The 27,799-nt window shown below is 35.9% G+C and overlaps 1 protein-coding gene across 3 annotated transcripts in view; it reads right to left on the reverse strand.

The window, feature by feature from the left end:
- The window catches only part of Armc8 (armadillo repeat containing 8), a 99,019-nt gene that overhangs the window by 19,919 nt on the left and 51,301 nt on the right, over window positions 1–27,799 (reverse strand). For all 3 annotated transcript variants that reach the window (XM_046431954.2, XM_046431952.2, XM_046431953.2), the window contains 5 exons: window positions 25,644–25,739; window positions 8,481–8,563; window positions 8,091–8,172; window positions 4,964–5,050; window positions 1,552–1,644 (listed from right to left, as the gene is read on the reverse strand). In XM_046431954.2, the coding sequence (XP_046287910.1) occupies window positions 1,552–1,644; window positions 4,964–5,050; window positions 8,091–8,172; window positions 8,481–8,563; window positions 25,644–25,739 (441 nt within the window). The remainder of the gene's footprint in view (window positions 1–1,551; window positions 1,645–4,963; window positions 5,051–8,090; window positions 8,173–8,480; window positions 8,564–25,643; window positions 25,740–27,799) is intronic.

Below are 27,799 nucleotides of genomic sequence, written 5' to 3' on the forward strand. Positions count from 1 at the left end.
TGTTAAAATCCTTAAGCATGAGTAATACTATTTTTCTAATTCCTGTTAATTTCCTATATTTCTATTTGTCAAGAGAAGGATAACTGCTACTCTTAGGTATACACCTATAATGATGAATATGATTACTTTCTGGCATGGGCATTTGAAGGTCTTAAGGTTTCTCAGATAAATACAAAATGTATTTATTACTTTTGAGAAGTAATAAATACATTTTGTATTTATGGTTATCAAGTTGCCTTCCCTGTATTTTAGAAACAATATGACCATTTTTTTAAAAATTATGTTTAGTTGTAGACAGATACAATACCTTTGTTTATTTAGTTTTTTTTTTTAATGTGGTACTGGAGAAGATGGTTATTTCTATTTCAAAGTTCGGATGAAAACAAAGCAGATGTGGAACAGGAAGAAGAGTACAGATTGGGACAGCTTCAGAACCCATTTCCATACTTACTAGCTGTGAGGCCTTCTCCCTCACAATTCATTTAACTTCCTGGAGTCCTAGTTTCCCATTTGTAAGGTAGATATATACCAATATAACTTAAAATAAGAATTAGAGGAAACAAGAGTATCTGGTATACAGCAATTAAATTATAACTACTATAATTATGTTTTTAAAATATCATGTAGGATTACTTCCTTTCCAATTTCAATAAAACTTACTTTAATGATCGTAAGGAAAAAGGGTTGTGTGTGTGTGTGTGTGTGTGTGTGTTTCTTTTATTCATACATTTATTCATTCATTTATTGCAGTACTGAAGACTGACTCAGCTCATGGTAGGCAAGTGCTCTACCACTGAGTTATACCTAAACCCTTTTTATTATATTTTGAGATGGGGCCTCACTAAGTTGCCAAGGCTGGCCCTTAATCCTGTGCCTCAGCCTTCTGAGCTGTTATTATGGGTGTGCACTACACTGTCCAGTTGATGTCATAATTTCAAAATCCATTATTATAAATTATTTATTAGAAAATGTTAAATTATTAAGCATTTACGTTCCAAACCTATAATCTTGGCAATTTATTTAATCACTCTGAAAAGCATATGAGGCGATCCGTGTTATTAGCTCAATTCAGGTATTATACAATGTGTACATATTTTAAAACATGTTGTACATCTTAAACACATGCAATTTTTGTCAATTAAAAAATCAGCTGTAAAGTATGATAAGAATACTCAGTCTACTTCATAATGTTGTTCTTTAGAGCAAAGAAGAGAATAAAATACTTTGTAAAGTAGGCAGCTCTCTAGAAATATCACTATATTCATGGTAAAAAAAAAATTTTTGTTTTCCCAAGATTAAGTAACTGAAGTTTCAACATCTGTTCACTTTTCATAATAATAAGAAAACAGGCATACTATGGCCAAGCAACTTGCTTACAGTCAAATCTGAAAGTTGAATACCATATCTTCTAGGTTCTAGGTCATTAGAAAACTGGGCCATAATAGCCAGGTTTTTAAAACAGAAAATTCCTGACATTTCAAATAATACATTCTTTAGTTCTAAGTTTGAGAATTACATAAATTATGAAATAATAAAAAATGTAAAACATACCATTAAAGCCCAAATTCCATTCACTCGTAAAGCAGGATTTTCACTCTGGGTTAATCCACAAAGTAGCTCTACAGCTCCTGATTCTAAAATTGGCTGTGATTGCAAAAGTTTAAGAAAAAAAAAAAGAGAGAGAGAGAGAGTTTTATAGTCCAATTTGCAAAGTAAATGTGTATATACCCTAGTATTATATAATTTGTTTCCCATTCTTACTCAGTTCCAAGCAAGCTTCAAAAAGCAGGAGTGATACAGCCACAAAAATCACCTTGAGGAGGGAAAGGACACCTTTTCTCTCACAAATATCATCATCATTGTGCCATATTCTTTCTTTGCAGTCCTGACAGACTCTGGAGACTCTGACCGTCTGTACTTCACATACACAGCCTGTGTGACCACCGTCTAGTTACCCACCCTCACTCTCACCACCCTCTGACACTGGCCCTGCCTGCCTCATTTGTGTACGGACTTTGTTTGCTGCTTACCATCTAGGATTATGAAGCAGTGGTTGGTTTAGGAAAGAAATATAACAGAACTTAGATAACCAAATCGTCCTCTTTCCAAACAGTCAATTTTATTCCTAAATGCTATGGAATTCATCTTTGAGAACTATTTTCGGGACCACTTTTCAATTTTGTAAGCAAAACAGATTTGTACTTTTATAGTCATGCCACATTTTACACTGAAAATAGCATGCTTTAGTCTGACCACTTACTGTAGTAAGTACTAGGCTGACAATGAGTTTCTTTCTGGCAATTTCTAGAAAAATTCAAAATTTAGAGGATTAAGATTTATTATCATTAATGTTTAAAGGCCATCTGACAAGTGGATTCTAGAAATGTCTTAAGCAATTCAGATTTCCATATTTAAAAGTGCAGTGCCTTGCAAGATGACATTTTTGAAAGAGTAATATACTCTTCTATTTGTACAAATTGTGGTATTTTTTAACATTTTTTCTATAGTTGCTTTATCATCTCTCATTTTGTTCACCTACATCCACATTATTTTATCTTACCATTTGAAATCTGAGTGCACATACCATGCCCTTTACCCTTAATGTGTATTTCCTAAGAAGTTTATTCCCTTACACAATCACAGTATAGTTAACAACTTCAGAAAAGTTAACATTAAATTAAAACAATACTTTTATCATTCTATAGTCTCTATTCCAGTTTTACTAATGGCCCAACAATTTGTTATAGCATTTCCCTCCCTTCCAGAACAGAATCGAGTTTATTTTTAATATTTTAAAAAATGATCATTATTAATGATTCTTTGCCTGAGTTCTTCCACCTAAATTTCCCTAAATAGTGGACCCTAAATATTCTGAAGGTAGATCTGATCATGATCTAGCCAAGACCCCACTACTAGGCAGAGAACATGCTGGAAACTCTGCCCTACTCTTCTGCCTTTCTCTGCTTCCAGTCTCTCCCATTTTGTTCTAAAATTTTTAATAACTGTCTTTGAACCTCCACCTGTCAATACTGCCTTCCTGAAGAAAATCAATTCAACAAAAATGGGACTACTCAAGGAACTGAACAGGCACTTCACAGAAGAAATACAATTTGCCAACAAATATATGAAAAAAATGTTCCACATCTCTAGCAATTACAGAAATGCAAATAAAAACTACACTGAGATTTCGGCTCACTCCATCCAGTCAGAATGGCAATTATCAAGAATATAAGTAATAATAAATGTTGGTGAGGATGTGGGGAAAAAGGTTCCCTTTCACATTGCTGGTGGGGCTGCAATTGGGGCAACCACTCTAGAAAGCAGTACAGAGATTCCTCAGAAAACTTAAAATGTAACCACCATTTGACTGTTATTCCAAACCTCGGCATATACCCAAAATACTTAAAGTCAGCATACCATAGTGACACAGCCCCACCAATGTTTATAGCATCTCTGTTCACAATAGCTAAGCTATGATACTAACTTAGGTGACCTTCAACAGATTATTGAATAAAGAAAATGTGGCACATACACACAATGGAATATTACTCAGCCATAAAGAAGAATGAAATTATGGCATTTGCTGGTAAATGGATGAAACTGGAGACTACTGTGCTAAGTGAAATAAGCCAATCCCCCCAAAACCAAAGGCTAGATGCTTTCTCTGATATGCAGGTGCTAACACACAATAAAGTGGGCAGGGGAGAAGTACATTGGATTAGACAAGGGTAATGAAGGAAAGGGAGTGAGATGGGAATAGAAAAGACAGTAAAATAAATCAGACATTAACTGTCCTATGTTCATATAAGAACACACAACCAATGTAACTCCACATCATGGACAACCACAAGAATGGGAAGTTATACTCCATGTATGTATAAGATGTCAAAATATACTGTCATATATATCTAAAAATATTAAGAAGAATTTTTAAAAATTAAAAGAATAAATAAATAAGGTCTGAGATATGTACAAAAACAAAAATGGGACTGCTAAATGTCCAATACACTTGAGTTCATGATTTGGTAGGCCAGATTTTTGTTTTGTTTTAGTGTTAGGAACTGAACACAGAGCCTCATGCATACAAGGCCCAGACACTACCAGCACCAAACCAGAGATATTATAATACAGCCAAGCTGATTTTTTAAGGTTTGCCCCTCTACTAATTCTAGTTTTCCCTATTTAAAAAAAAAAAAAATACAATTTTGATTAATTTCTAAAATGCAGAAAGAGGGGTGGGAAAACATATTCTCTCCTTTCCCAAACAACTGCCATCAATATTAGAAACCAAAAACTAATCCTGGTTTACAAAAATGAGTCTTAATTTATTCTTTAGTATAGGTATAGTTTGAAAATAGTCTATTGTTTGCAAAATTATTTTTTATACTTGCAGATTAGATTGACTATAAACTGTAATATCTTAATAATTAATTAATTAATTAATGTACTTCTTTATTTATTTTTGAGGTGGGGTCTTGCTATGTTGCCCAGGTTGGTCTTGAACTCCTGGGCTCAAGGGATCTTCCCATCTCAGCCTCCTGAGGAACTGAGACTACAGGCACATGCTACTCTGTCTAGCTTTGTAATGTCTTTTATTTTTTTATTTTATTTTATTTTTTTAAATATTTATTTAATTTTTTAGTTCTTGGCGGACACAACATCTTTGTTTGTATGTGGTGCTGAGGATCGAACCCGGGCCGCACGCACGCCAGGTGAGCGTGCTACCGCTTGAGCCACATCCCCAGCCCATTGTAATGTCTTTTAAAAAACTGAATATGCTAGGTAGAATAGAAAGAATATTGGGAAATAATAGTCATATTAAAAAATGATCACCTCCATCAAACAATTCAGAAGTAGTTTTTATACCCAATCCATGTATTTCAATGTCAACAACTGTGAAAAGTTAATTTGACTAAGTGCTAGCTGGAACAGGCAACATCATGAAAAGAATATCAATACTAACCTCTTTGCTTGGAGAAAATTCAAGAAGAAGATTACATAACATGGAAGATGCTACTACTAGGATTTCATCTGGTGCATTTTGTAAAACCTTTGGAATAAACAAAAGGATACCATTAATGATTTAGAATCATGGAGGTGAGACCACAGAAGACAATATAAAAATAATTATCTCTAAACTTGATTTCTCACATGGAAGAGACACAAGGTTTAAAATACAACTTATGAAATTCAGAAGTTGACATCTAATGCTAAATTTCACCAAAAGGACAAAAAATAATCATGAATAAAACTTTTAATTAAAGTCCAAGCTTATTCTCTTGCAATTTGCTAACAATTTAAAAAATGGAAAAAAACAAGAGAAATATCAGCAGACCTGCAGATAGATAGCCTCTGAAATATGAGGAACCAAAAAATATCTAAAGCAAATCATTGGTTTTCTTCCAAGTTTTTAATATTATTTTAATACTTTAAAAGTCATAGTTTGAGAGTAATTATACCCACATGTACCCAAATGCACAAAATCTTTCTAGATTACTGCTCATCAGACCGCTTCCCTGGGGGAACTAGACAGAAATCATATAGTGTTCCATTCTGATTTGTATGTCAGAGGAGTTCTGAACTGAGCTTAACTGAGGAGAGTCTCTGAAAATCCACGAATGCCAAACCCAGTCCCAATGGTCTTAGATAAGGGATTGTGAATCTGAAATGGATTTTTGTTGGTGGGAGCCAGCATGTTCCTGGAACAAAGTGTCCACCCAGTGTAGAAAGGCACTGATGTTATAGTTGGAGAATGGGGAGTGGGCAAATCCCCTGAGTTTATAGCTTCTAAGTTAGGTTCAGGCAGCAAAAGGAGAGCAGAGAATGAGGAATATTCAGAAGGGCTGACATATGTCCAATTGAATGAAACAGGGTGAAACTCAGGGAGGAGGGGCAATGGAAGGAAATGGGTCAAGTTCAATGTCACAGATTGCTTAGGTAGGCCAACTGGAAAGCAGAAATTCTGAAAAGTCTCAGAAGGCCCTATTGTGACGATCTTTTAGAACCTCTTGGTGTCCTCTGACAGTTCCTAATTGGGTGGTTACGTACCCAATCCTGTCATTCCTTCCACTTAAATCTTCGGGGTTCACACTGTCCTTATTCCAGGACCTCAACACATAAATCATGTACTCTGCCATCATGAACCTCCCCATAAGAAAGGCTCAGCATGTCAACTTCCAAAGCCTATGGTACCGATTCATCTCTTCTATCTGTCTAGTGCTTATCTGTTCACTGGTATGCCTGTCTCATCATACCTGACCCCTCTATGGCAGTCATAAAGGGATCCTTGCTATTTCCTACATATACCACACATAATGTTTCTGCTCTTGCTATTCCTCTCCCTAGAAAATTCTCCTGGTCCTTTTTCCTTCAAAGCCACATCACATTATTTCTTTTTTTAAAAAATTGATTTTATTTTTTAAATACACGACAGCGGAATGCATTACAATTCCTATTACACATACGGAGCACAAGTCTTTATATATAAAGTATATTCATGCCAATTCATGTCTTTATACATGTACTTTGTGTTTTTTTGCATTACAATTCTTATTACACATATATACCACAATTTTTCATATCTCAAGTTTTTATATAAAGTATGTTGACATCCAATTCGTGTCTTCGTACATGTCCTTTGGATAATGATGTTCATCACATTCCACCATCCTTGCTAATCCCCTGCCCCCTCCCTTTCCCTCCCACCCCTCTTCCCTATCTAGAATTCATCTATTCCTCCCATGCTCTCCCTCCCTACCCCACTGAGTCAGCCTCCTTATATCACAGAAAACATTCAGCATTTGTTTTTTGGGGATTGGCTAACTTCACTTAGCATTATCTTCTCCAACGCCATCCATTTACCTGCAAATGCCATGATTTTATTCTCTTTTATTGCTGAGTAATATTCCATTGTATATATATGCCACATTTTTTTTTTATCCATTCATCCAATGAAGGGCATCTAGGTTGGCTCCACAGTTTAGCTATGGTGAATTGTGCTGCTATAAACATTAAGCCACATCACATTATTTCTGCGTGAAGTCTTTCCTGATTGTTTCTGTCACACTTACTCTAACCTAAAGTTTAAGCCAGGGCAAGAGCTCTGTAGTAAAAAATTTTAGTAGCCTCCGTGTCTGAAGGCTTGCTTAGTCTTAAGCAAGTACTCAAAAACAAAAGAAAAAAACCTAAATAAACAGAAAATTCTTTGAACTAAATGCAAGGGATATATATATAAAATCATTAAAAAGATGAAAGATCAAGGTAACCTGTGGTTCTGTGATAAAACAGAGCTAATATTATTAGCAGCAACCTGCTACTCTCCCAATTCATATTCATTTGCCCTGAATCCCCCCCAACCTTTTTTTTTTTTTTAATTGGGTTGGGAGTCCTCAAGAGCAGATCTGATGCCAAAAAAAGTTACTGTTAAAAAATATCCAGGTGAAACTAGAGATCATCCAGTTAAGTGAAATAAGTCAAATCCACAAGGTTAAGGGTTAATGTTTTCTCTCATATGTGGAAACTAGAGAGGAAAACAAAGGTAAGGGTGATCTCCTAAAAATCAAAGGGAGATCAGAAGAGGAAAGGGACCAAGAGTTGGGACATAGACAAGGAGGGGGGAAATGCTCGAGAGAAATGTTGACCAAATTATTTTGTTATATTGTATACATGCACAAATATGTAACAATAAATCCCATCAATTCATACAACTATAATATGCCAATAAATAAATGAAGAAAAAATTCAAAGATTGCCAAAAGACTAAGAACAACCTGTTATATCTGGAAATGGATAATGCTTTTCTTTTTTATAACTAAAAACTACAAGTTCAAAGAGTAATACTCAACATGAAGGAAGATCAGATGAGTAACTACAGCAAATCAGGTTTGTATTTTCCCCCCCACACACAAGATGTCAATCTCAGAAACATAGTCTGTAGATTTGTAGATGCTCAAAATATCAGATTCAAGGAGACAAATGTTCAAAATGTCCTACCCAAGTCAGACACACTCCTCGACCCTGGAGTGCCACTGGCTCACTCAGCTCACAAAGCCGCTGTGTGAATGGGTCACTTAATGTCCCTTTCTTCTTACCTTCATTAAAGGTTTCCACACAGCATGATCCTGAAAACTGGTTCGAAGTTGCTGTACAGATCTCGATAAACTGTGCAAACATCTACAAAGAATAATCAAAATTAGCTTTCTAAGAAGCCAAAACTTACTTCTCAAATAAACTGCTTGGCTTTTCACTATTACTAGTGTACATTTCAAGTACATCTATAGAGAGTAAGTCAACTATGTCAGGACACTTCATGGGCTTTGGAGGCTGGGTTTTCTGTTAGGTGATGTTACACACTGTATGAATTCACCTGAGCATACTTTCCAGTAACATTTGGATTCTGTGCTTACTTGGTGAAGGACCGGAGAGGAAACAAGTTAAACACACAGCAAAAGATGTTTATTCAGACCATTTAAAGCTCATACCTGACGGCAGCTAACCGCACCTTGACACTAGACTCAGACAAGCCAGTCACAATTCGGTCCATCATATTTTCAGTCTCAATGATCTGGAGAAAAAGGTTAATGCTGCATAAATAACAACATGAAGGTGACAAACTTCAGTGCTTGTAAATGCAAGTATGTTAATGTCCATTAAACTTTCATGTTTTTGGTAAAAGTTTTTACCTCTTGAACAATCATCTCGCAGTAAGGGAAGGCAGCTCATCAGAAAGGTAGGGCTAGCCCACTAAGGACAAGCCAGGATGAACGACGGGCATAGGGGCAGGTTATGTTTCTTTATTTTTAAAGACAATTAAATGGTATTAAGTATTGCAGAGGTGTTGCATAAATAACCTTGGGGGGAAAAAAAGAGAGGTATAACTAAATTCCTATTAGGTAAGTTCCTGCCAGAGAAAGATTCTAGAAAATCATAGTTCACACTCAGTCTTCAAGAAGTGAAATTTATCATTTTTCTGACAGAGTCACCCTGTGGTTACTTTCTTACCATGACCATTGAAACAAAGTTAAGTATCTGGAAAAGCATCATTTGCCATCTTTCACTATGGCACCAACTCCTGCTGTATCACCCACGAAGCAAGTCAAGCTTCAATCATGAAGCTTTATTCTTTTTATGATGGACTACAATTTTCCTTCAAGTAATGTACAGAGCCAAAATAAAGTATTCAGAGGAAATGAAGTTTAACTTGTGTGGGCACATGGAAAAAGAATAAAGTGTTAATGCCATCACAAAAAAGATTAACAAAAACAATGAATATTTGTTGAGGACTTCTACGTGCCAGGCATTGTGCTAAACGTGTTATATCATCTAATTTAATCCTCAATGTCTTGTAAGCATTATCATGATTATTCCCATCCACACATTAGGAAATTGAGGATTCTAGCTAATACAGTTTTCCTGGAATCAAAGTGCTAAACCCAGGCATCTGACTCCAGAGTCCATATGCTTAGCCATACATGTTATTCTGTCCTGGTTAGAGAAATAGTTCTATATTTATCAGGTATTGCCAGTATGGGAGTCATATTTCCATTAATGGGAGTCATTATCTTGCCTGGCAGAATACCAAAGATCTTAACCCTAGCCACACAGAACAACCTCCTAAAGAGCTTTAAAAACAGAAAGGAAAAAAAAAATCCTTATGTTCAGGTCACACCAATTAAATCCTTTTCTCTGGGGTGAGGCCCAGGAACCTGTATGTATGTTTTTTAAAAAAGTTCCTGAGTTTGGTGGAACCAATGTTGAAGATCACTGATCTGGAGTAAAATCTGGAGGATTCTGAAGCCTGATTTCAGAACAGGCAAGGGTGGGAAACCTCAGGATCTTCCAAGCCAAACAGGAAGACTGCAGGAAATAGAAATGAAATTAACATTGACCAGGAAGAAGAATATCTACTATTCAAAACAGGGAGCCACACGTTAGCTGTAGGTTCAGAACAGTAGTTTTCATATAAGTTCCCAAAGTGGCCAAAGTACATGAATATGTCGATCCACTCCTTATCCCAGACTAAATCTGATCCTGTGCTGACCTTTATGCTCACCCACTCTATTCTCCCATCTCTAGCTCCTACCCCTTTCTCAGTCCATTCATTCTTTTCAACTCTACCCCAACCCCAATATGAAAGTCTGACTGCTTGCTCTCTCAGCAAACACTACAGCACCTGGGTGTCCTCACTGCTGGCTCACCAGCCTCGTATTCACCTGCAGAAGACCTCCATATTCCCTACCTGCCATTTCAATTTCTTCCAACATTACTCACCCCCTCAGCCCTTCTGTGCCTACCTCAAATTTGTAGGGGAATATGGAGGTCTAGGATTAGAGCTAGGATTAGGGCTAGGGTTAAGGTTAGAATTACGGCTAGGATAAGGTTTCTTCTGGGGACACAAGCTGTCTCAACATTTTGTTTTAATCAAATTAATTAATTAATTAATTTAAAGACAGGGTCTAACTATATTGCTCAAGCTGGTTTCAAACTCCTGCACTCAAGTGATCCTCCCACTTGGGCCTGCTGGGATAAAGGTATGCCACCATGCCTGGCTCAACTTCCCACTTCTTATTGAAATATCTTTTGTCTTTGCTAGGCTGAAGTTGAGTACTTTAAGCTCAAAGCCCTTCTATCTTCACCCAAAAACCACCTTCCCATTCCTTTTTGCCCACCGGATTCTCTCCCTCAGCTTGCCTCACCTCCTGTTTCCACCCCTAAAGACAAAGGGTCCACACTTCAACCTCTAGAAGCTACAATCTCCTCTCTGCTTCTCATCCTTAAAGGGATCTGTGTTCCAAAGGTTCTGTCCAACTCTCACTCTACATAAGACAATGTTGTGACTTCAAAACCAGTTTGGTATGAGTAATTTCCTAATCTAAAGTTTGCTCCTAGAATTCTTTCCTCATATCTAGTTCCATACTTCCAATGATATGGATGTTCAGTGGAATTTCTGATTGTTCATGTCCCATGCCACGTTTTCTGCCTACCTCCTTGCCCCCCAGTCCAGGCTAAACCTGTTTCTTCTTTATGTCTTTTTGTCTGTCTCTGCTTATTTTGTTAGTCAGCCACCCAGGCACTAGATCTGTATTATTATTATTTTTTAACTTTATTTTATTTATGTATCTTTTATGTGGTGCTGAGGATCAACCCAGTGCCTCACATGCTAGGCAAGTTTTCTACCACTGAGCCCCAGCCCCAGCCCCAGCCCCAAATCTGTTATTAATTTTTACTTCAACTCTCTCCCTTAACACCTAATCAATTTCCTTTGCACTATGTCTTATATTCATCCCACCACCATTCTCACTCCATTAAAATAGTTAGGACTTTATTACTATTCCCTTGGGGGGACAGTAATATGTTTTCCAAATTGCTTCATCTTTTATTGTTACAGCAACCACAGAAGACTGGCTGGTTGATGGATTAGTTACTTCAGTCAAGCACTAGTCACTGTTCTTGAAAGAGGCAAAGCTAAACCAGGACCTTCCCCAAGGAGAAAAAATTATAACCTGGAGGCAGTCTCAGGCACTAAAGGGCTGGGGAGTGAATCCTGGAACCTTCTGATGCCTTAGGAAATTATTTTTACTTAGAAAGAGTAGTAGTAACTGGGAAGAAACAGTTGCCTGTGTTGGACAGTTACAATATCAGAGAGTAAGTGGGAGAGAAGTACGGGATTGAACGGATGAGACAAGTGATTACTCTCCAAGAAGAACTACAAATACTATTAGCACTGCTTCCAAAAGTGCTTAGAACCTAAGGCCCAGCAAGGTAAAAGACACTTCTGGATAAAATTTACTGACCAATTTAACCAAATATGTAACTCTACCAAGGGAGGGAACCAGTGCAGCAATCATTTAGGTATTTTATAAAGTTTATCTCCATAGAGCTTGGGCCACGAGTCACAGATCCTTGAAATTGTTTGGCACCATGAAAAATCCTAATTCTATACATGAGATGGGCCAGATGATTCTACAAGCTTAATATGGGCTGAAGTCCAGACTGATCCTTCCCAAAGTTAATAAAGCTGACAATCAAAGAACCTGGAGAAAGGGAACAGGGTGTGAGCAAAAATAAAATGAGTGGGTAGATAACTCAGTGGATGAAGCAGTAAGGTGAATGTTGTGGGGTGGGTTTCCTGTATTAATCTTGAGCAACTCACTCACTTTACCTTCTCTGGACCCTCAGTAAAATAAGGGGACATAGGGGCTGGGGATGTGGCTCAAGTGGTAGCGCTCTCGCCTGGCATGCGCGGGGCACTGGGTTCGATCCTCAGCACCACATAAAAAAATAAAGATGCTGTGCCCACCAAAAACTAAAAATTAAATATTAAAAAATTTCTCTCTTTAAAAAAATAAAATAAGGGGACATAGCAATGATTACTTTACCTCCAATCCTTTGCAATCAGCAGGTAAACAAAATCTGTCTGGGCAAAACTATCATGCTATTTAGAAGCAAGATGAGAAACAAGGTAGGTGAGGAGAGGCTAGAGATAGCAAGGTCTAGTTAGGGTGCCAAAATCAGGAAGAAGGCAAGGGAAAACAGGGTAGAGCTCCTATTTTCAGTCCTGCAAATATTTTTTGTTTGAATAAATAATTATTTATTCAGAAAATACCTGGGTTCTCAGAGAATGTCAAACATAAAAACTCATAAACAGTGAAGGAAAGAAAACTCTTTCTACCACCAAACTCACTGTGGAATAAGCAAGTAGGATTAAGTACAATTAACTATCTGAGTTACAGCAACTGAGTCTATGGCAGAGAACATGGGAATGACAGAGGCCACCGGCTCAAGGCACCCAGTGAAATAAGCAGAGAAGGTAGGAAAGACAACCATCGTCAAGAATGGGAGTTTTAGTATCCATTGGGAAGTGTTTCTTAATGACCTAGCCAGAGAATATCCAGGCTCAGATCAGAGGACGGTGAACTATTAGTACTCAAATACTGTAACATTAATAGAGTGGAACTTTGTACTTTCAAGTTTTCTAGAAGCATGTGGTACCTGATCCTTTGGAGATGTAGTACAGCTATTAAGTGGCTGTTGAACTTTCTCCCTGAGTCAGGATAAAAAACAGTAGGACTATCTAGCTGACCTTTCTTATATCAAAGTCTATCAAAATGCCTATAGCAAGAGGTCTGGATTTGTAACCTGGTTATGAAAGACTTCAGTAACCCTGCTCTAGGGTTCCAGAAAGTTTACTACCAGAGTATCTGATTGACCTCCATCAAGATTATCAGTCAGTGAGAGAGTAAAAATAACACAAAATTAGAATGTGAACCTAGGATTCTAATCCAAAAGGTATGCAGAGAAGTCATATAAATGAGTAACATGATCTAACGGAGGGTTTACAACCTTCAGGTCAGTAAGGCCATTTACGTATGGATAAAAGGGAGATTATAGTGAATACATGCACCAAAATCGGGGGAAAAATGTGATTATGAGACAGGAGAGGTTTGGAAATCCAGAGGAAAAAAACATTAAGTCAGCAGGCAAGGAGCTGGTGGTGTCCATGGCCAAAGTCCTTTGACTCCATGGTCTAAAAGAGCACCAGATAGCTTTTTAGACCTATGGTTTGAAAGCCAGGAGCAACAAAACCTGTTCTCTATGGTGCCTTTTAATAATCCCAGTACTGTGCTCCAAAGCCTTACATGATAGAGGGTGCCAAGTTGTAGAACCCAGTAAGAAGGATTAGTGATAGACTGAATCCTCAGAGTGGAGAAGGCCATTTCTTTTCTTCTTCTAGGGGCCTGGGCTTTAAATCTAACTATAGAATTTAATCACTGTGTCCCAAATTGATCAAGTTTTAAGTCAAGGATGGACTGGTGTTGTGTGAGTGTTTTTAGTCTTCATGACTTCATGCTTTAGCTAAGCTTTTTGTCTCTGGCAATGCAGCTCTTGCAGAAATGGACACGGATCTATTAGAACAAGACTGAAGCTCCCGATCAACAGGGCAAGTGACCCTTATGGCCTATGTAAGACAGAAGCAATCAGCCTACATTATGGGTTATGGGCAAAACACAGAACCCAAACAATACTAGGAGAGTGGTTCACCATATACATGGGAATGTCAACAATCTGAAGATGGCTTTTGACTGAAAGGAAATTTCCAGCTTTCCATGAGCTCTAGTTTTATAACTTAACTGTATCCAGGACACAAACTTAAAAAAAAAAAAAACAGATCCAATTATTCTTTTGGCATGACTCAGCATGAAGCATTCTCTAGGTATTAGAAAAACTTTAGCTTGGACTTGAGCTAAAGTCAAGCAAAATATGGAGAAACGGAATCCAGTCAGATTCCTGATGGTATCAGCGAACTTCTTGGACAACTCAAAGTGGATGGGCTTGGGATCAATGATGTAGGGATGGCAAAGTGGTCATTATCTTTACATCAATTGTTTATGCTTATGTATACAATAGCCAGGCAAATATAATTTAATTCCAAATGAGTTAATGTAAAAGGTTCCAGAAAAAGTTCTAATGAAGTGTGAGTGATAAATAACAAGACAGAACTAGCCTGAAAAAGTAAAGACCTGAAATTAAACTTTGAAAGTTAGGCAAGGTAGTCTCCTAAGATCTAAGTGCATAAATTATCAAATCCAGAAAGTCTAGTAATAATCCAGCAGCCAAGCAGGATGCAGTACAAGGAGGTCAGGAAGAAAGATCTAGACTGGATGTGAATGGCAGTGCTCTGTTTCTTAAGTGTCAATATGGGTGGGCCTTTCGTAACAGGGAACACGTAGATGAGGTCTAATGGCTTACCTCTCTCTTTTTAGGAGAAGAGCACTATGAACATAATAGTAAAGTTATGAAATGAGCCTAAGGTGTCCATCAAAAGAAGAATGGATCAATAAAATGTGGGCAATCTTGGTGCTTGTTCCTAAATAGATTCAGCTAGGAAATTTTCTTACTACATTCTTCTACATGGCTGTAATGGCAACAGACCATCAGAAAGAACTAGTGATATCTGTTTATTTTTGAGCTATGATTCTCTTGGGTTTTCTTACTTCGAGTGTGGGATCCTTTCTAATCAATGTGCTGCAGGGATAAGATTTTTTTTTTTCCACCTAGGCTTCATAACTAAATTGAAATCTCACTTTAAAAATGGAAAATAAATCTGAAAAGTTATCAGTGCTTTAGGAATCGCAGATCATATACTGACATCCTAGGCCAATAAGGATATGTAATTATAACTATATAGTAGGGAAGAGAGGTCTTCATGAATGTACCAACAAGGGGAAAACGTAAAAAAAAGACATTCTACAGCACCTCCAAGAAAATAAGTGATTCAGCTATGGTTTGGACTACAAATTGCAAAGGTCAGAGAGGGCTGGGTATGATGGTGCACCCCTGTAAACCCAGGCTAAGGCAGAGAGATCACAAGTTCAAGGCCAGCCTCCACACCTCAGTGAGGCCCTAAGCAACTTAACAAAAAGGTGGGGAGGGTACTGGGGATCTAGCTCAGTTGGTAAAGCACCCCTGGTTCAAGTCCCAGAACCAAAAAAAAAGAAGAAGATGGTCAGATAGCTAATATAGAGATATGGAGATAAGGTAAGAAAAACTGGGAAAAAAACACAAAGTAGAGTTTCACTACCTTTTCAATTCCATTCCCTTCTGATCTATTTCCATTCTAGAATCAAACTCTCTCAGATATGAGCCAAAGGGAACTAACACTCTCCTGCCTTCAGGCCACAAATTCCCTCTTTGTTGTGGAGGACTGTGGTTTTCCCCAATGACAGCCTATATTCTATGTAATATTTGTCAGTGCTCCAATGTAAGATTTTTGATGCTTTCCTTTAGCAATCATTTTATTTTTTAAAAAAAATATTTTAGTTTTTGGTGGACACAACATCTTTATTTTATTTTTATGTGGTGCTGAGGATCGAACCCAGCGCCCCGTGCATGCCAGGCGAGCGCGCTACCACTTGAGCCACATCCCCAGCCCATAGTAATCATTTTTAAAAGAAAGGGTAGCTGGGGCTGGGGTTGTGGCTCAGCAGCAGAGTGCTTGCCTAGCATGTTCAAGGCCCTGGGTTCGATCCTCAGCATCACATAAAAACAAACAGGGCTGGGGATATAGCTCAGTTGGTAGAGTGCTTGCCTCGCATGCGCAAGGCCCTGGGTAAAATCCCCAGCACCACACACACACCAAAAAAAAAAAAAAAAGTGGAAAAAAAAAAAAAGAGAGATATTGCCTGTCCTCAGAGAGGCTGTCATGTGGTGAGGAGCACATACAACAATATATGACTTCTTACAAATTTTTAAAAAAAAAGATTCAAGGCCATTGTATTGTCATTTATAACTAATTAAAACAAACAAACAAAAAACCCTCTATTTATAAAAATGTTCATTCCTTTTGCCAGAAATTCTTCTTTTAGAAATTCTTCTTTTAGAAATACTCTCCTAGTATTTAGAATAAGCAATTATCATATCAAGTTTTACTTTCAAGAAGGATGGTCAGTAAAGAGTTAAAAATAAATAAATAAATAAATAGTATTGTGTCCAACTACAACCAAAATATAAATATTGAAAAGAAAGAAAGGGTAGCTCCTTTAAAAAAAAAAAAAAACAAAAAACTTTTAACCAAAATCTCATTGGGCTTCTTTTAGATCACTGATTAATATACATATTCTGGGGCTGGGGCTGTAGCTCAGTGGTAGAGTGCTTGCCTAGCATGCATGAGGCACTGGGTTCGATCCTTAGTACTACATAAAAATAAGCAAATAAAATAAAGGCATTCTGTCCATCTACAATTACAAAAAAAATTAAAAATACATATTCTGGAGCTTTAGTAAACATTTTGCAAAGTATTTCTTCCCTGTTCTTACTTTTCTACTGCTACCCATATTCATACTCAATTTCTCTAATTCCATGGTCTTGTTTCCTGGTCTGCAATGACTGTCTCACAGGATAGTAATGAGTTTAAGAAAGATAATGTACAATGCTTAGCACAGGGCCCGGCACATAGTGTGTATTCAATAAAGAGCAGTTGTTATATTAATGTTGAATTCAGCTTTAAACAGGAGGGGTTTTTTTGTTTTGTTTTGGTACCAGAAATTGAATCTAGGGGTGCTTAACCACTGAACCACATCCCAAGACCTTTTTATTCTTTGAGACAGGGTCTCACTAAGTTGCTTAGGGCCTCTCTAAGTTGCTGAGGCTACCTTTGAATTGGGGGTCCTTTTGACACAGCGTCCTGAGTTGCAGAAATCACAGGCATTGCACTACCATTCCTGGCTCTTAAAGAGATTATATCTTGACATAAGTATTTAAATTAAATGATCTTTACATGTCCCTATGCCACCTAACATTATGCTTTCTATTTGGCAAAGCTTATTCAATGAACAGGATCTTTATTTTTTTCTTGGACATGGCATCTTATTCAAGCAACTTTGTTAACCACTCTACAGAATCCGATAACATTTCCTATCATAACTAAAAGCCAATTCACCTAGAGTCTGTCACATGCCATAATCATTCAAACAAAGGAATCACCCTGTAGGGAAATACCAAGTGTCAATGTCATACTGTCAACATTTGATAATACCTTTCTTCAAAATGTCAGACAACCAACTCTCCCTCTCCTGGCTTTAATGGGATCCCATTTCTTTCTATAATCCAGGACAGAGAGGCAAATGGGAAGTGTAGTTTTTCACTAAAACTAGCTTATGACAATTTCTATTTAGCTATGAAGTATTAGCATAAGATGGCAAATTATTTTCCTGAAAGGCCACACAGTAAAATCTTTAGGCTTTAGGGGTCACATGATTCTGTTTCAACTACTCAAGCTGCCCTGGCAATACAAAACAGTCATAGGCAACATATAAACAAATGTATATGACTGCACTGGGGGAGGAAAAAACTTTATGGACATAAATTTGAATTTAATCTACTTTTTGAATGTCAGGAAATGCTAACTATTCTTCTCCCCAAGCATTTAAAAATGCAAAACCCATTATTTCCTCATAGGCTATAGAATGACAGAATTACATGAGTAACAGTACTTACAGGGTGGCATCCGCTGACCCTGTGCTAGCATTTTAATCATGGAAGAACAGTGCAGCAATAGTCCTGCTTCTCCACCACAAACACAATGTTTTTAAAGTCTACTATTCTAAAAATATTTAACTATCCCAAACATTCCATCCATTTCCACATAAAATGTTCTTGAAAATCCAACAAAGTCACTCATATTAGCTTTACCCAATATAGATGATATTTTAGCTCATTACTTGGTTTAAAAGATATCTGTAGCTTTTAACTAGATTATAAACAACCAACCTGTACTTTATGCTTTAAAAACAGAAAGTTTTATAAGTCAATAGTTTAATTTAAGCATCTACATACCACAAATTGTATATGACACTAAAATTTTATATCTCCATCTAATGAAACTCTAAGATAAAAGTCTGTTACTTTATTTTATAAATACCTCTATTATATATATAGCATTATCACTCCCAGGTTTGCTTCTTTCAGTATACTGAAAACCAAGGGTCTTAAGACTGGGGGAGGGGCAAAACCTGGCCCTGTTACTGTTATCTCCTTAAAAATACTTACCGTCGTGAATGAACGTTGCAGGGTTCATTAAAAATTCTTGGGTAGGTCAGCTTTAAGAAGATAGCCAACAATTTAGCCACAACTTAAGGAATTCTGAATTCTGAATGAATCTGCTGCTATTTAATAGTAAAGCCAAGTTCTAAAGGGTGCTACTGAAGTGATATCATGGAAAGCCTTAAAATGTTCAAGGTACTTTGTTTCAATATGCAGGCTAGGTCTCAGAAATAATTCCTTACATCTGCTTAATTTCCTGACAGAGACAAATACAGAATTTTGATGTTGTGCCCATTCTAAATGGTCATTTAGAATCAACAAACTTTGCATAATATCTAAAAATATAAACTTACAGTATATTTATACAGTACAGTTAACCAGAAGACCAATTAGTAATAAAATCAAGCTATAACAAAGGATAAAAACATTCAAAGTGAATGTTTAGCAAGGTTTTGATATAATAGAAAGATGTTTAAAAAAACAGGCCTAAACTTACAAATACATTAAAAATCTTATACCATTGAAAATACAGAAAAAATTTACATGTGTTCAAAATGTGAACATATTTAGGGATTTGGTTTCATAAGAATGATGGTCCTCTGGAGAAATGACATTTATGACAACCATGGACAGTAATACTTAGAACACCAAAAAGATAGAATTCAGTCAGCTTCCTTTTCTCAAGAGATCTACTATCTTTGATTTTAACCAACTATTGATTTGTACTGTATATTCTATCTAGCACCAAGAAAAACAAACAAAATTATATTTGGTGCTTTGGAGGACATTTTATAACAGAAAGTTCTTTAAAATCCAGATTTTTAAGTATATTTAAAAAATAAAATTATAAGATAAAGAAAACTACCTGTCATTAATAAGAGATATTCTATAGAAAGAGTATATTTCTGAATATTAGTATTCTTTTATTGGAATGAATTAATAATTTTGTGAATGTACAGCATAAAATCACTTTCTTCATTGTAAACCTCTCTTAATTATACCTCCAATGTTGCTCATTTTTTCTCCTAATAGACTAAAATAAATACAGCATATATATTGATTCTTCCAACAAAGTAATTTAAGACATTCTAATAAATGCTTCCACTTATTGAACACCTATTATGTGGCAGGTATCATGCTAAATATTACAAACTGTCTCACCTACATAATGACTTGCTCTACAGTTATAACTGTAAAGAAAAATTCTCATTCTTTTTTGTTTTCCTTTTCTTATTTTTCTCTGCCTATACTTTTTTTTAAATTTGTTCTAATTATAGATGACAGTAGAATGCACTTTGACACATCATAAATAAATGGAGTATATGTTCTCATTCTTCTGGTTGTACATGATGTAGAATCACTCCGGTCGTGTAGTTATATATGCACATAGGGTAACAATGTCCCATTCATTCCACTATCTTTCCTACTCCCTTACCCTCTCCCTTCCCTTCACTCCCCTCTGCCTAATCCAAAGTAATGCTATTCTTCCCTAGCCACCCCACCACTATGAATTTGCATATGCATATCAGAGAAAACATTCAGCCTTTGGTTTTTTGGGACTGGATTGTTTCGCTTAGCATGATATTCTCCAGCTCCATTTCACTCTAGTCAGAATGGCAATTATCAAGAATACAAGCAATAAACATTGGCGAGGATGCAGAGGAAAAGGTACATTCAAACACTGCTGGTGGGACTGCAAATTGGTGCACCTATTATGGAATGTGGTATGGAGATTCCTCAGAAAACTTGGAATGGAACCACCATTTGACCCTGCTAACCCACTCCTTGGTTTATACCCAAAGGACTTAGAAAATGCGATATATATACACAATAGAATATTACTCTGCCTATGCTTCCTAAAAATAACAAAAAAAGTTCAATTTAAAAAGAAAAAATAATTCAGGTGCAGCGGCAGTGTTTATAGCTACATAATGACTTACTTTACAGTTATAACTGTAAAGAAATCAATTATTTAGAAGGCTCAGGCAGGCGATCTCTTGAACCTAGGAGTAGGAGGCTGGCAGGGTAATATACAGAGACCCTGCCTCAAAAAAAAAAAAAAAAGAGATAGAGAAAAGAAAAGAGAAAGGAAGGAAAGGGGAGGGAAGAGGAGAAAACATCCACTGTCCACTGTCAGATACTTTTTTCATGTCATGGAAAACTACTGTGAATGGATAACTTTTCTCTGGATAAGGAGCAAAACTTAAAAGAGTTTATATTTTCAATTTTTGAAAAATGTAAACTAAAAAGCATTTAAAAATTTGACCAAAAAAAAAAACAAAAAAAAAACCTGTTCAATTCCAAAAGGATTCAAGGATAGCTCCATAGATGTACATTTTAATTGGTTCCAAATAATTCTTCAAGCTCTTGGCAAATTCTCACTGATCACTTCATGTTTTTCTCTAGTACCAAGGTTTTATTATACATACTGAATTTTAGGGCTGTCTAATTGTTGTTTATCTCTCCTTTCTAGATAGTTCCCCTTACTCAGTGGACAATTTGTACAATGGAGGTAATTCAATCAATCTACTTAGAACTAACTTAAATTAATGACCTTTTAAAAATTAGACATCCAATAAGTGGGAAGATAATATTTCACACATAATACCACTTTACAGGGTAAGTCTATTCCTAAAAAGTCAGGTTAATTTCTATAAATCAAGTTATATTTTTGTTTGTTTTTAATTTTTTCTTCTTTTAGTTGTCAATGGATCTTTACTTTATTTATTTATATGTGGTGCTAAGAATCGAACCCAGTGCCTCACACATGCTAGGCAAGCACTCTACCACTAAGCCACAACCCCAGGCCCAAATCATATCTTCATCCCTAGAAAATTTAGACCAGAGTCACACTTGTGAATTCTATAAATTGCTTTAAATCATATATTTAGAAAAGGAAAAGAAAACTATATTTTTTATTTAAGAAATAATGGTCAAAATTACTTTGAAATAAAATGTGCTCTTTGACCTATACCCAAGTGAGTAGAAAGAATACATATCCTTGGAATTACCTGCAACTTGAAAAGTGGGAATTTCTGCGTATTCCCTATAGTAAGTATAGTGAAACCTCTTGTCTCTATGTCCACATATGTATTTCTACTATTTTATATTTCCTCTCTTTACATACACAAGAATTGCTAGTAAGATTAGCAACATTACTAATGTAGAAAGGACTGTATATAATTTGATAATGGGTACAGAGTAACACAATTCTGCATTTATTCATTATTTTTTTCATTCACTCATTCATTCTTCAAATATTTATTGTCAGCTACGCACAGTATTGTAGCTGCTGGGAACATAATGATGAACGAAACATTAAAAAAAAAAAAACCCTGCCCTCATGGAGCTTACACTCTAAATCCTCAAAAGGTATCTCCAGCTAAAATATAAGTATTCAAATATAGGAGGAAAGCTTTCTGAAAGTCTCCATGGGTCAGATAACCTAGAGGAGCAAAGCTACAAGTTTAACATTTGTAATCTGTTTATTTTTCTCAAAAATAAAAACAGCATCCTGCTTAATTTAATTTCCTTGCATTTTAATTTTTCTGTATACTACCACTAATTCTCTTCAATTTATACCTTCTAACATTTCTGATAAATATTATTTCATTTTAAGAGATTAAAAGAGAGATATTTAAAAATTTCCATTCTGATGATCAATTATCCAATAAGTGATGGTCTTCATAAAAACAATACTTTCTTATAAAAGAATTTCTTAAAAATTATAGGATTGTTTGCTACTGCTGCCTATTACTTAACCATTTGTTAATGATGCCAGTACATGAAGCAATTTCCTGATCTATTTGTTTAGTATCTTAACTTCTCTTGCTTTTATTGCCCCATGAAGTGGACTTCTGATTCTTAATAGCATTGATATTTTGGTAAAAGCCACCATTAGAAACTAGATTTCCCCTGGCAGAGATTAGAGCTAATGACATTGCTGTCAGTAGTTAATGTGCTCTGGTCCTGTCTTCCATTGAGCTCTCAATTCCTACCTATACCTTGACTCTCCCTAACCATAATCCACTCAGAATCAGGGTCAATTCTCCCCACTCTCCACCCCAGTACCGGGGCACTCTACCACTGAGCTATATCCCCAGTCCTTTTTATTTTTTATTTTGAGATAAAAGTCTCATTAAGTTGCCCAAGTTGGCCTCAAACTTGTAATACTCCTCCTGTCTCAGTCTCCCAAATAGTTGGATTAGAGGTGTGTGCCACCACACACTTGTAATCACTAGAGTGATAAAAGATGCAAACTTAGGAATTAGGATCCCAACTTTGTTCTGCACAGGATACAGAAAGATCCAGGCAGGTTAAAGGAAATGTCACTCTGCATATGATTTCTGCATTGTCATTTCTATATTTATGTAACAAATATTTACTGAATGCTTATTAGGTTCCAGAAAATTAATTTCTTTTAATAGGAATATGACAACATTGCTCCAAAGAAAGGTTGGTTAACCTCTGACTTGGAAGTCACATTCAGTCTTCAGCTTAAATCTGGCCAAAAGAGAAGATATCAAGAAATGAAAACGGCACACTTTCAGAAGTCTTTAGAAGCATTAAGATGGAGACAAAATTCTATGAAGAGAGAAGGCCAGTGTCCTTTCCCTTTACTGCAGTGGATACTTCTCATTGTCTCTACTTCTTTGCTCTTGTTTTCTTTATTCTGCTTCCTTTCCTTAATTGGATATAGCAGGGCACATATTGTTAATTGTAATTACTGAATTATGTTCCCATTTTTAGTTTGAAAAGCAGACCAACTGAATATTTCATCTTTTTCTGATGATACAAACAAAAAACTTCATTTTGTTTTTGTTTTTGCTGTTTTTTGGGAGGGGGCAGTAAGAACAAAAAGAGTAGGTCTATATTCCTTGGCATTTCTTTTGAGGTTATTCACTCATTAAAAATACATGAAAAATAAAACAATAAACATTGAACTATAAGAATCTACATATAAAAAGGGAATACAATCAATGTTTATAAGGCATAAGCATAAAAGAGAAATAAATATTTCATGGGAAAAGTAAATTAAAATCTACCCAAATAATTATTTCAACAAAAAGCTGAATAGAAACAAATGCATCCAAAGGAAATGAGCTATTTATCATTTTTTACACACTGAAAATAAGGACTTTCCATTCCTATGACCAGGATTCAAGCAGATTTTGTCACAAAATTCTTTTATATTTTCCATTTTCCATTTCTCTCTTCAAAATAAATATTATGAACTGTAAATCATCCAAACATTTAATTTCCTAGAAATTAAATATCTTCCTAAAAACACTATGTGATCCCAATCACACAAGAATGTCATAGCATCTTCTTTACCACACAAAAAACTATAATTAATAATTATAACTTATTCTTTATTTGTCATCTTTCTACAGAAATGATCAGGAGTTAGCCTTACCAGCAAATTATACATGTTATAAATACAAATTTTAATAGACTACTGTTTAGACTGTTGTGTTGTAAGTTTTTCTAGAACATGACATCACAAAGTAAATCATTAATTCCAAAAACAATAGTTTATTAACAAAAAAGTACAAATAAGTACAAACGCACATCCTATTTCCCCCATATGGTCTGTCTATCTATCTACCTATTTATCTTCCTTTCATTCCAAGACACGGTCTTGTGGAGGTTTTAGAATGGGTAAAATACTTCTGTTTTCAACAGGTCCTAATCACCATCCCCAAACAAATCATTATGTATTTAAATTATACAGTCCATGTCTTCTCTAGTTTTATCTATGAATTACCAGAAAAGCCTCTTCCCTTATAATGTACCACATACCTATAGTGAATGAAATACATCAGTGTCAACATTCATAAATTACGTTTAGACACAGGAAATAACATTATCACCAGTATGTGTGTCTTGAAGTAACACTTTACAAGTGAAAGCTTAGAGGTATCAAAAATTATTTTTATAGGTATGTACTAAAAACACTTCAAAAGAGATCAAAAACCTCGTTAACTGAACTAGTCTGAGGTTACATGGAAAACAACAAGCTTCTTGTGCTTTTTTGTGCTGATTTTAAATCAAAGCTACTCACACATCTAATCTTATTGCTATTACTTCAATTTCTCTAAGAATATTTCCTTTTCGTTTATTTCAACAAACGTAAGGTTGTTCCATATTTCTCTTTCTACAGGCCTGCAGTACTTCCTGAATCATGTAAATGCCAGTCCAATACTTTGTGATTTCTCTCCTCAGTTCTCCTTAAAATACCAACATAGATGGGGAGAGTCAGTAAATTGTCATGTTCAGTAAATAATGCCACTTGCTCCTTCTACTACTGATCTTCAAGACAGATGTCATTTTGCTCACTGATAGTTTTAAAAGCCTTGTGTGGCACTTATTAAATTACATACAATTTTGAGTGGGAAGCTCCAGCCTTTTGGTTGTGGAGGGAGCCAGGTCAGAACTTACCATTATACTTTATTCCTATCTAGAACTACTCTCATAAAGAACGTAAGTTCAGTGTTAGACTAGACTTTAGTAACATACAGGTGCTATACCAGAGACACACTTTTGGGGAGCTGGAAAATTCAGATGACCACTCACTAAACATAAAATCATCATTCCACAAAGATTTTATTCACATTAAACTTGCACAGTAGCAAAAAGAAAAGAAAAGAAAAGAAAAAAATCAAAACATAAAACTAAGCCACATATCAAAGAACAATATACAATAGAGATTTGAACTTCTTAATGGCATTGGAAGGAATTTCCATAAATAACATTTACAATTCTAGTGTTAGGTCTTTCAAGGTGTCTGAAGCTTCACAGTGCTAGAATTGATTTTTATCAGAACACATGCAAAAATGTGCAACATAATAATCCATATTAATGACACACAAAAAAATCAGGCCAGTTATTTGTCATTCCATCATGGCCATGCCACTCTATGTTCTAAAAACAAACAAACCCCCAAATCCAGGTCCCATTCATTCTTCAATTCTGCCTTTTGTCACTCTGCTTTATTATATTCAAACAGTCACTGTTAGTGCTCTTCACCACGACTTTCAGGTTGATGTCACTCCCTGCCTGCTGGCTGTCAGGACTGGGGGACGCCCCTCTCCCAGACTCACCTTCTTCCGGATGTCTTCATCATTTGCTCCAAGAGAGGCATAGAGCTTGAATGCAGCCTGGCGGAGTTCATGAGCATGTTTTAAGTCATGATCAAGCTACAAGAGTAAGAAAAGATACATTCTAACTCAGTCCGTAAGTTAAATTTTTATCAAAAATAACTGAGTTTGAAGATTAAAAAAACAAGTGTGTTAATGACTATTAACATTAGTGATGTTGTTCAATTCCCTAGGTTTTTTTTTTTCCCTAGTTCTATTCACGTGAATGAGACCATGCTGAATTCGTATCAATGGGACCTAAAATGCAGTCTGCTTCTAAGAACAAAAATACAACATTTGACACTGATATATTGAATTCTATTCTATCAATATCTTTAGATTTTCCTAAACATTAACAATAGTGCTGGCCTAATTTCAATATTCAAAAAGCTTTACAAACAGGGAATTCTTTGTGAAAATGTTTAATAAACAACATACCATGGTAATCACTACTATCATAAGTTACCTAAGATTCATATTCAGAGTATATCATTTTTCTTTAAGAAAATTAATTATTTATTGGTATGAAGCAATTAATGCTATCTTAAAATGGCCTAAGTTAACATTTCATTTGTAAAACTGATTTACCAACAAAGTATCATAAAAACAATAGAAACATGTTCTCAGCTACTTCCAATGACTCTGAACCAGTAACTACACAAGGCATATTCTAATTTAAACTAAAAGCCCTAACTTACTCATCTTTTCCTTAGAAAGGTTAATTCTTATCCAATGATGAAGATGTTGTTCAAAACATTCGGAGAGCCTCTTTTGAAATTCACTAAAGAAATAACTAGTTAGAAGACCCTGAAAGGTATAGCTTCATCAACCTAAGAGTTTTAATTTAACTGTCACTGTGGTGTATGGAGATGGATAAATCCAGCTGGATAATACAATTTAGGATAACTACACTAAATACAAAGTAAAGAATAACAACACATTTGAGGTAGTTCTGTAGGCAGGAATAAAAGTAGTTCCAAAAATGTTTTGATTAACATCAGGCACAGACAGATTATGGGAGGAGCTCTGCAATATACAATACTTATTTTTTGTTCCAAAGTATGTAAAATATCTATCCTTAAAGTCCTAACTACATTCTAGCCATAGCCTACATATTCTAATGCTGACTTGGATCTAAAATGCCATGAAAATCACACACATTTATTATCATGTGGGAATTTCTTTCTATGGATACTTTTATAGCCAGAAACCTCTGGATAATCTACCACCAAAATGATAAAACAATCTATTATTTAAGTTTGGCACTAGGGGGCCATTTAAAAGATTGTCATTTCAGTTCTACTGTGATGGAAATGAAATGGAAAAACTCTGACAGCAAGGATAATCCTCTACATATTAGTTGAATGAGCTGCACAGTTTATGCTAGAAGTTCTTAAAATTATGTTTCCTCACTCTCAAGCCCAGCAGAGCATTCTCTTTGCATCTCAGGGTATTTGTCAGGTATTTATCAGGCTATGATTAGGTCTTGCTTATGTATCTTGGGCTGATGAGATATCGTGTCAGTGTGAACAAATGGCCACAGGGAAACAAGAGGAGGCAACTAGTTCAATGTATCCTATCACCTCTTCTAGGAAAACATGATTATCGAGGAAGAGAATGCCTAGGACATTAAGACAGACAGAAGGTGGTGCAAATTACTAATGAATTATTATCCAAGGTGCTCTTAGGCCCTTCCAAAGACAGAGAAAAGGTATACCCTTAATGCCAAGTGAACTACTGACTACTGAATGGGGTTTTTTGGAACTCAGAGCATGGGGGAAGTTAAGAGAACAGTTAAAATTGGGACCATAGTCACATTCATGAAATCGTACTGGCTACTAATTATGGTCTCTCTACCATGGCTTCCTATAATAAACTTCCTCTAGTAGAATCTCTCATGCTTAGGAAAATGGGCATGTCAAACAGGCTGAGAGACAATAGGTCAAAGGAATTCTAATTCCAATTTTAAGGAAATTACATTTTCAGAAAAAGCATACTTTGGCCCTTGATAGTCCCAAACTAGAGGTTCAATAGTGCTTTAGCTCTCCGTAGGCAGCTGAAAGCACAGTGCAAAACTGAAAAATGAAAAAAGAGAATGGGAAAGGGTGGTAAAAATCAAA

Source organism: Marmota monax, unplaced genomic scaffold (assembly GCF_021218885.2).
Source record: "Marmota monax isolate L192 unplaced genomic scaffold, Marmota_monax_Labrador192_F-V1.1 WCK01_AAM20220418_F8-fsc00022, whole genome shotgun sequence".
Classification (NCBI taxonomy): Eukaryota; Metazoa; Chordata; class Mammalia; order Rodentia; family Sciuridae; genus Marmota; species Marmota monax.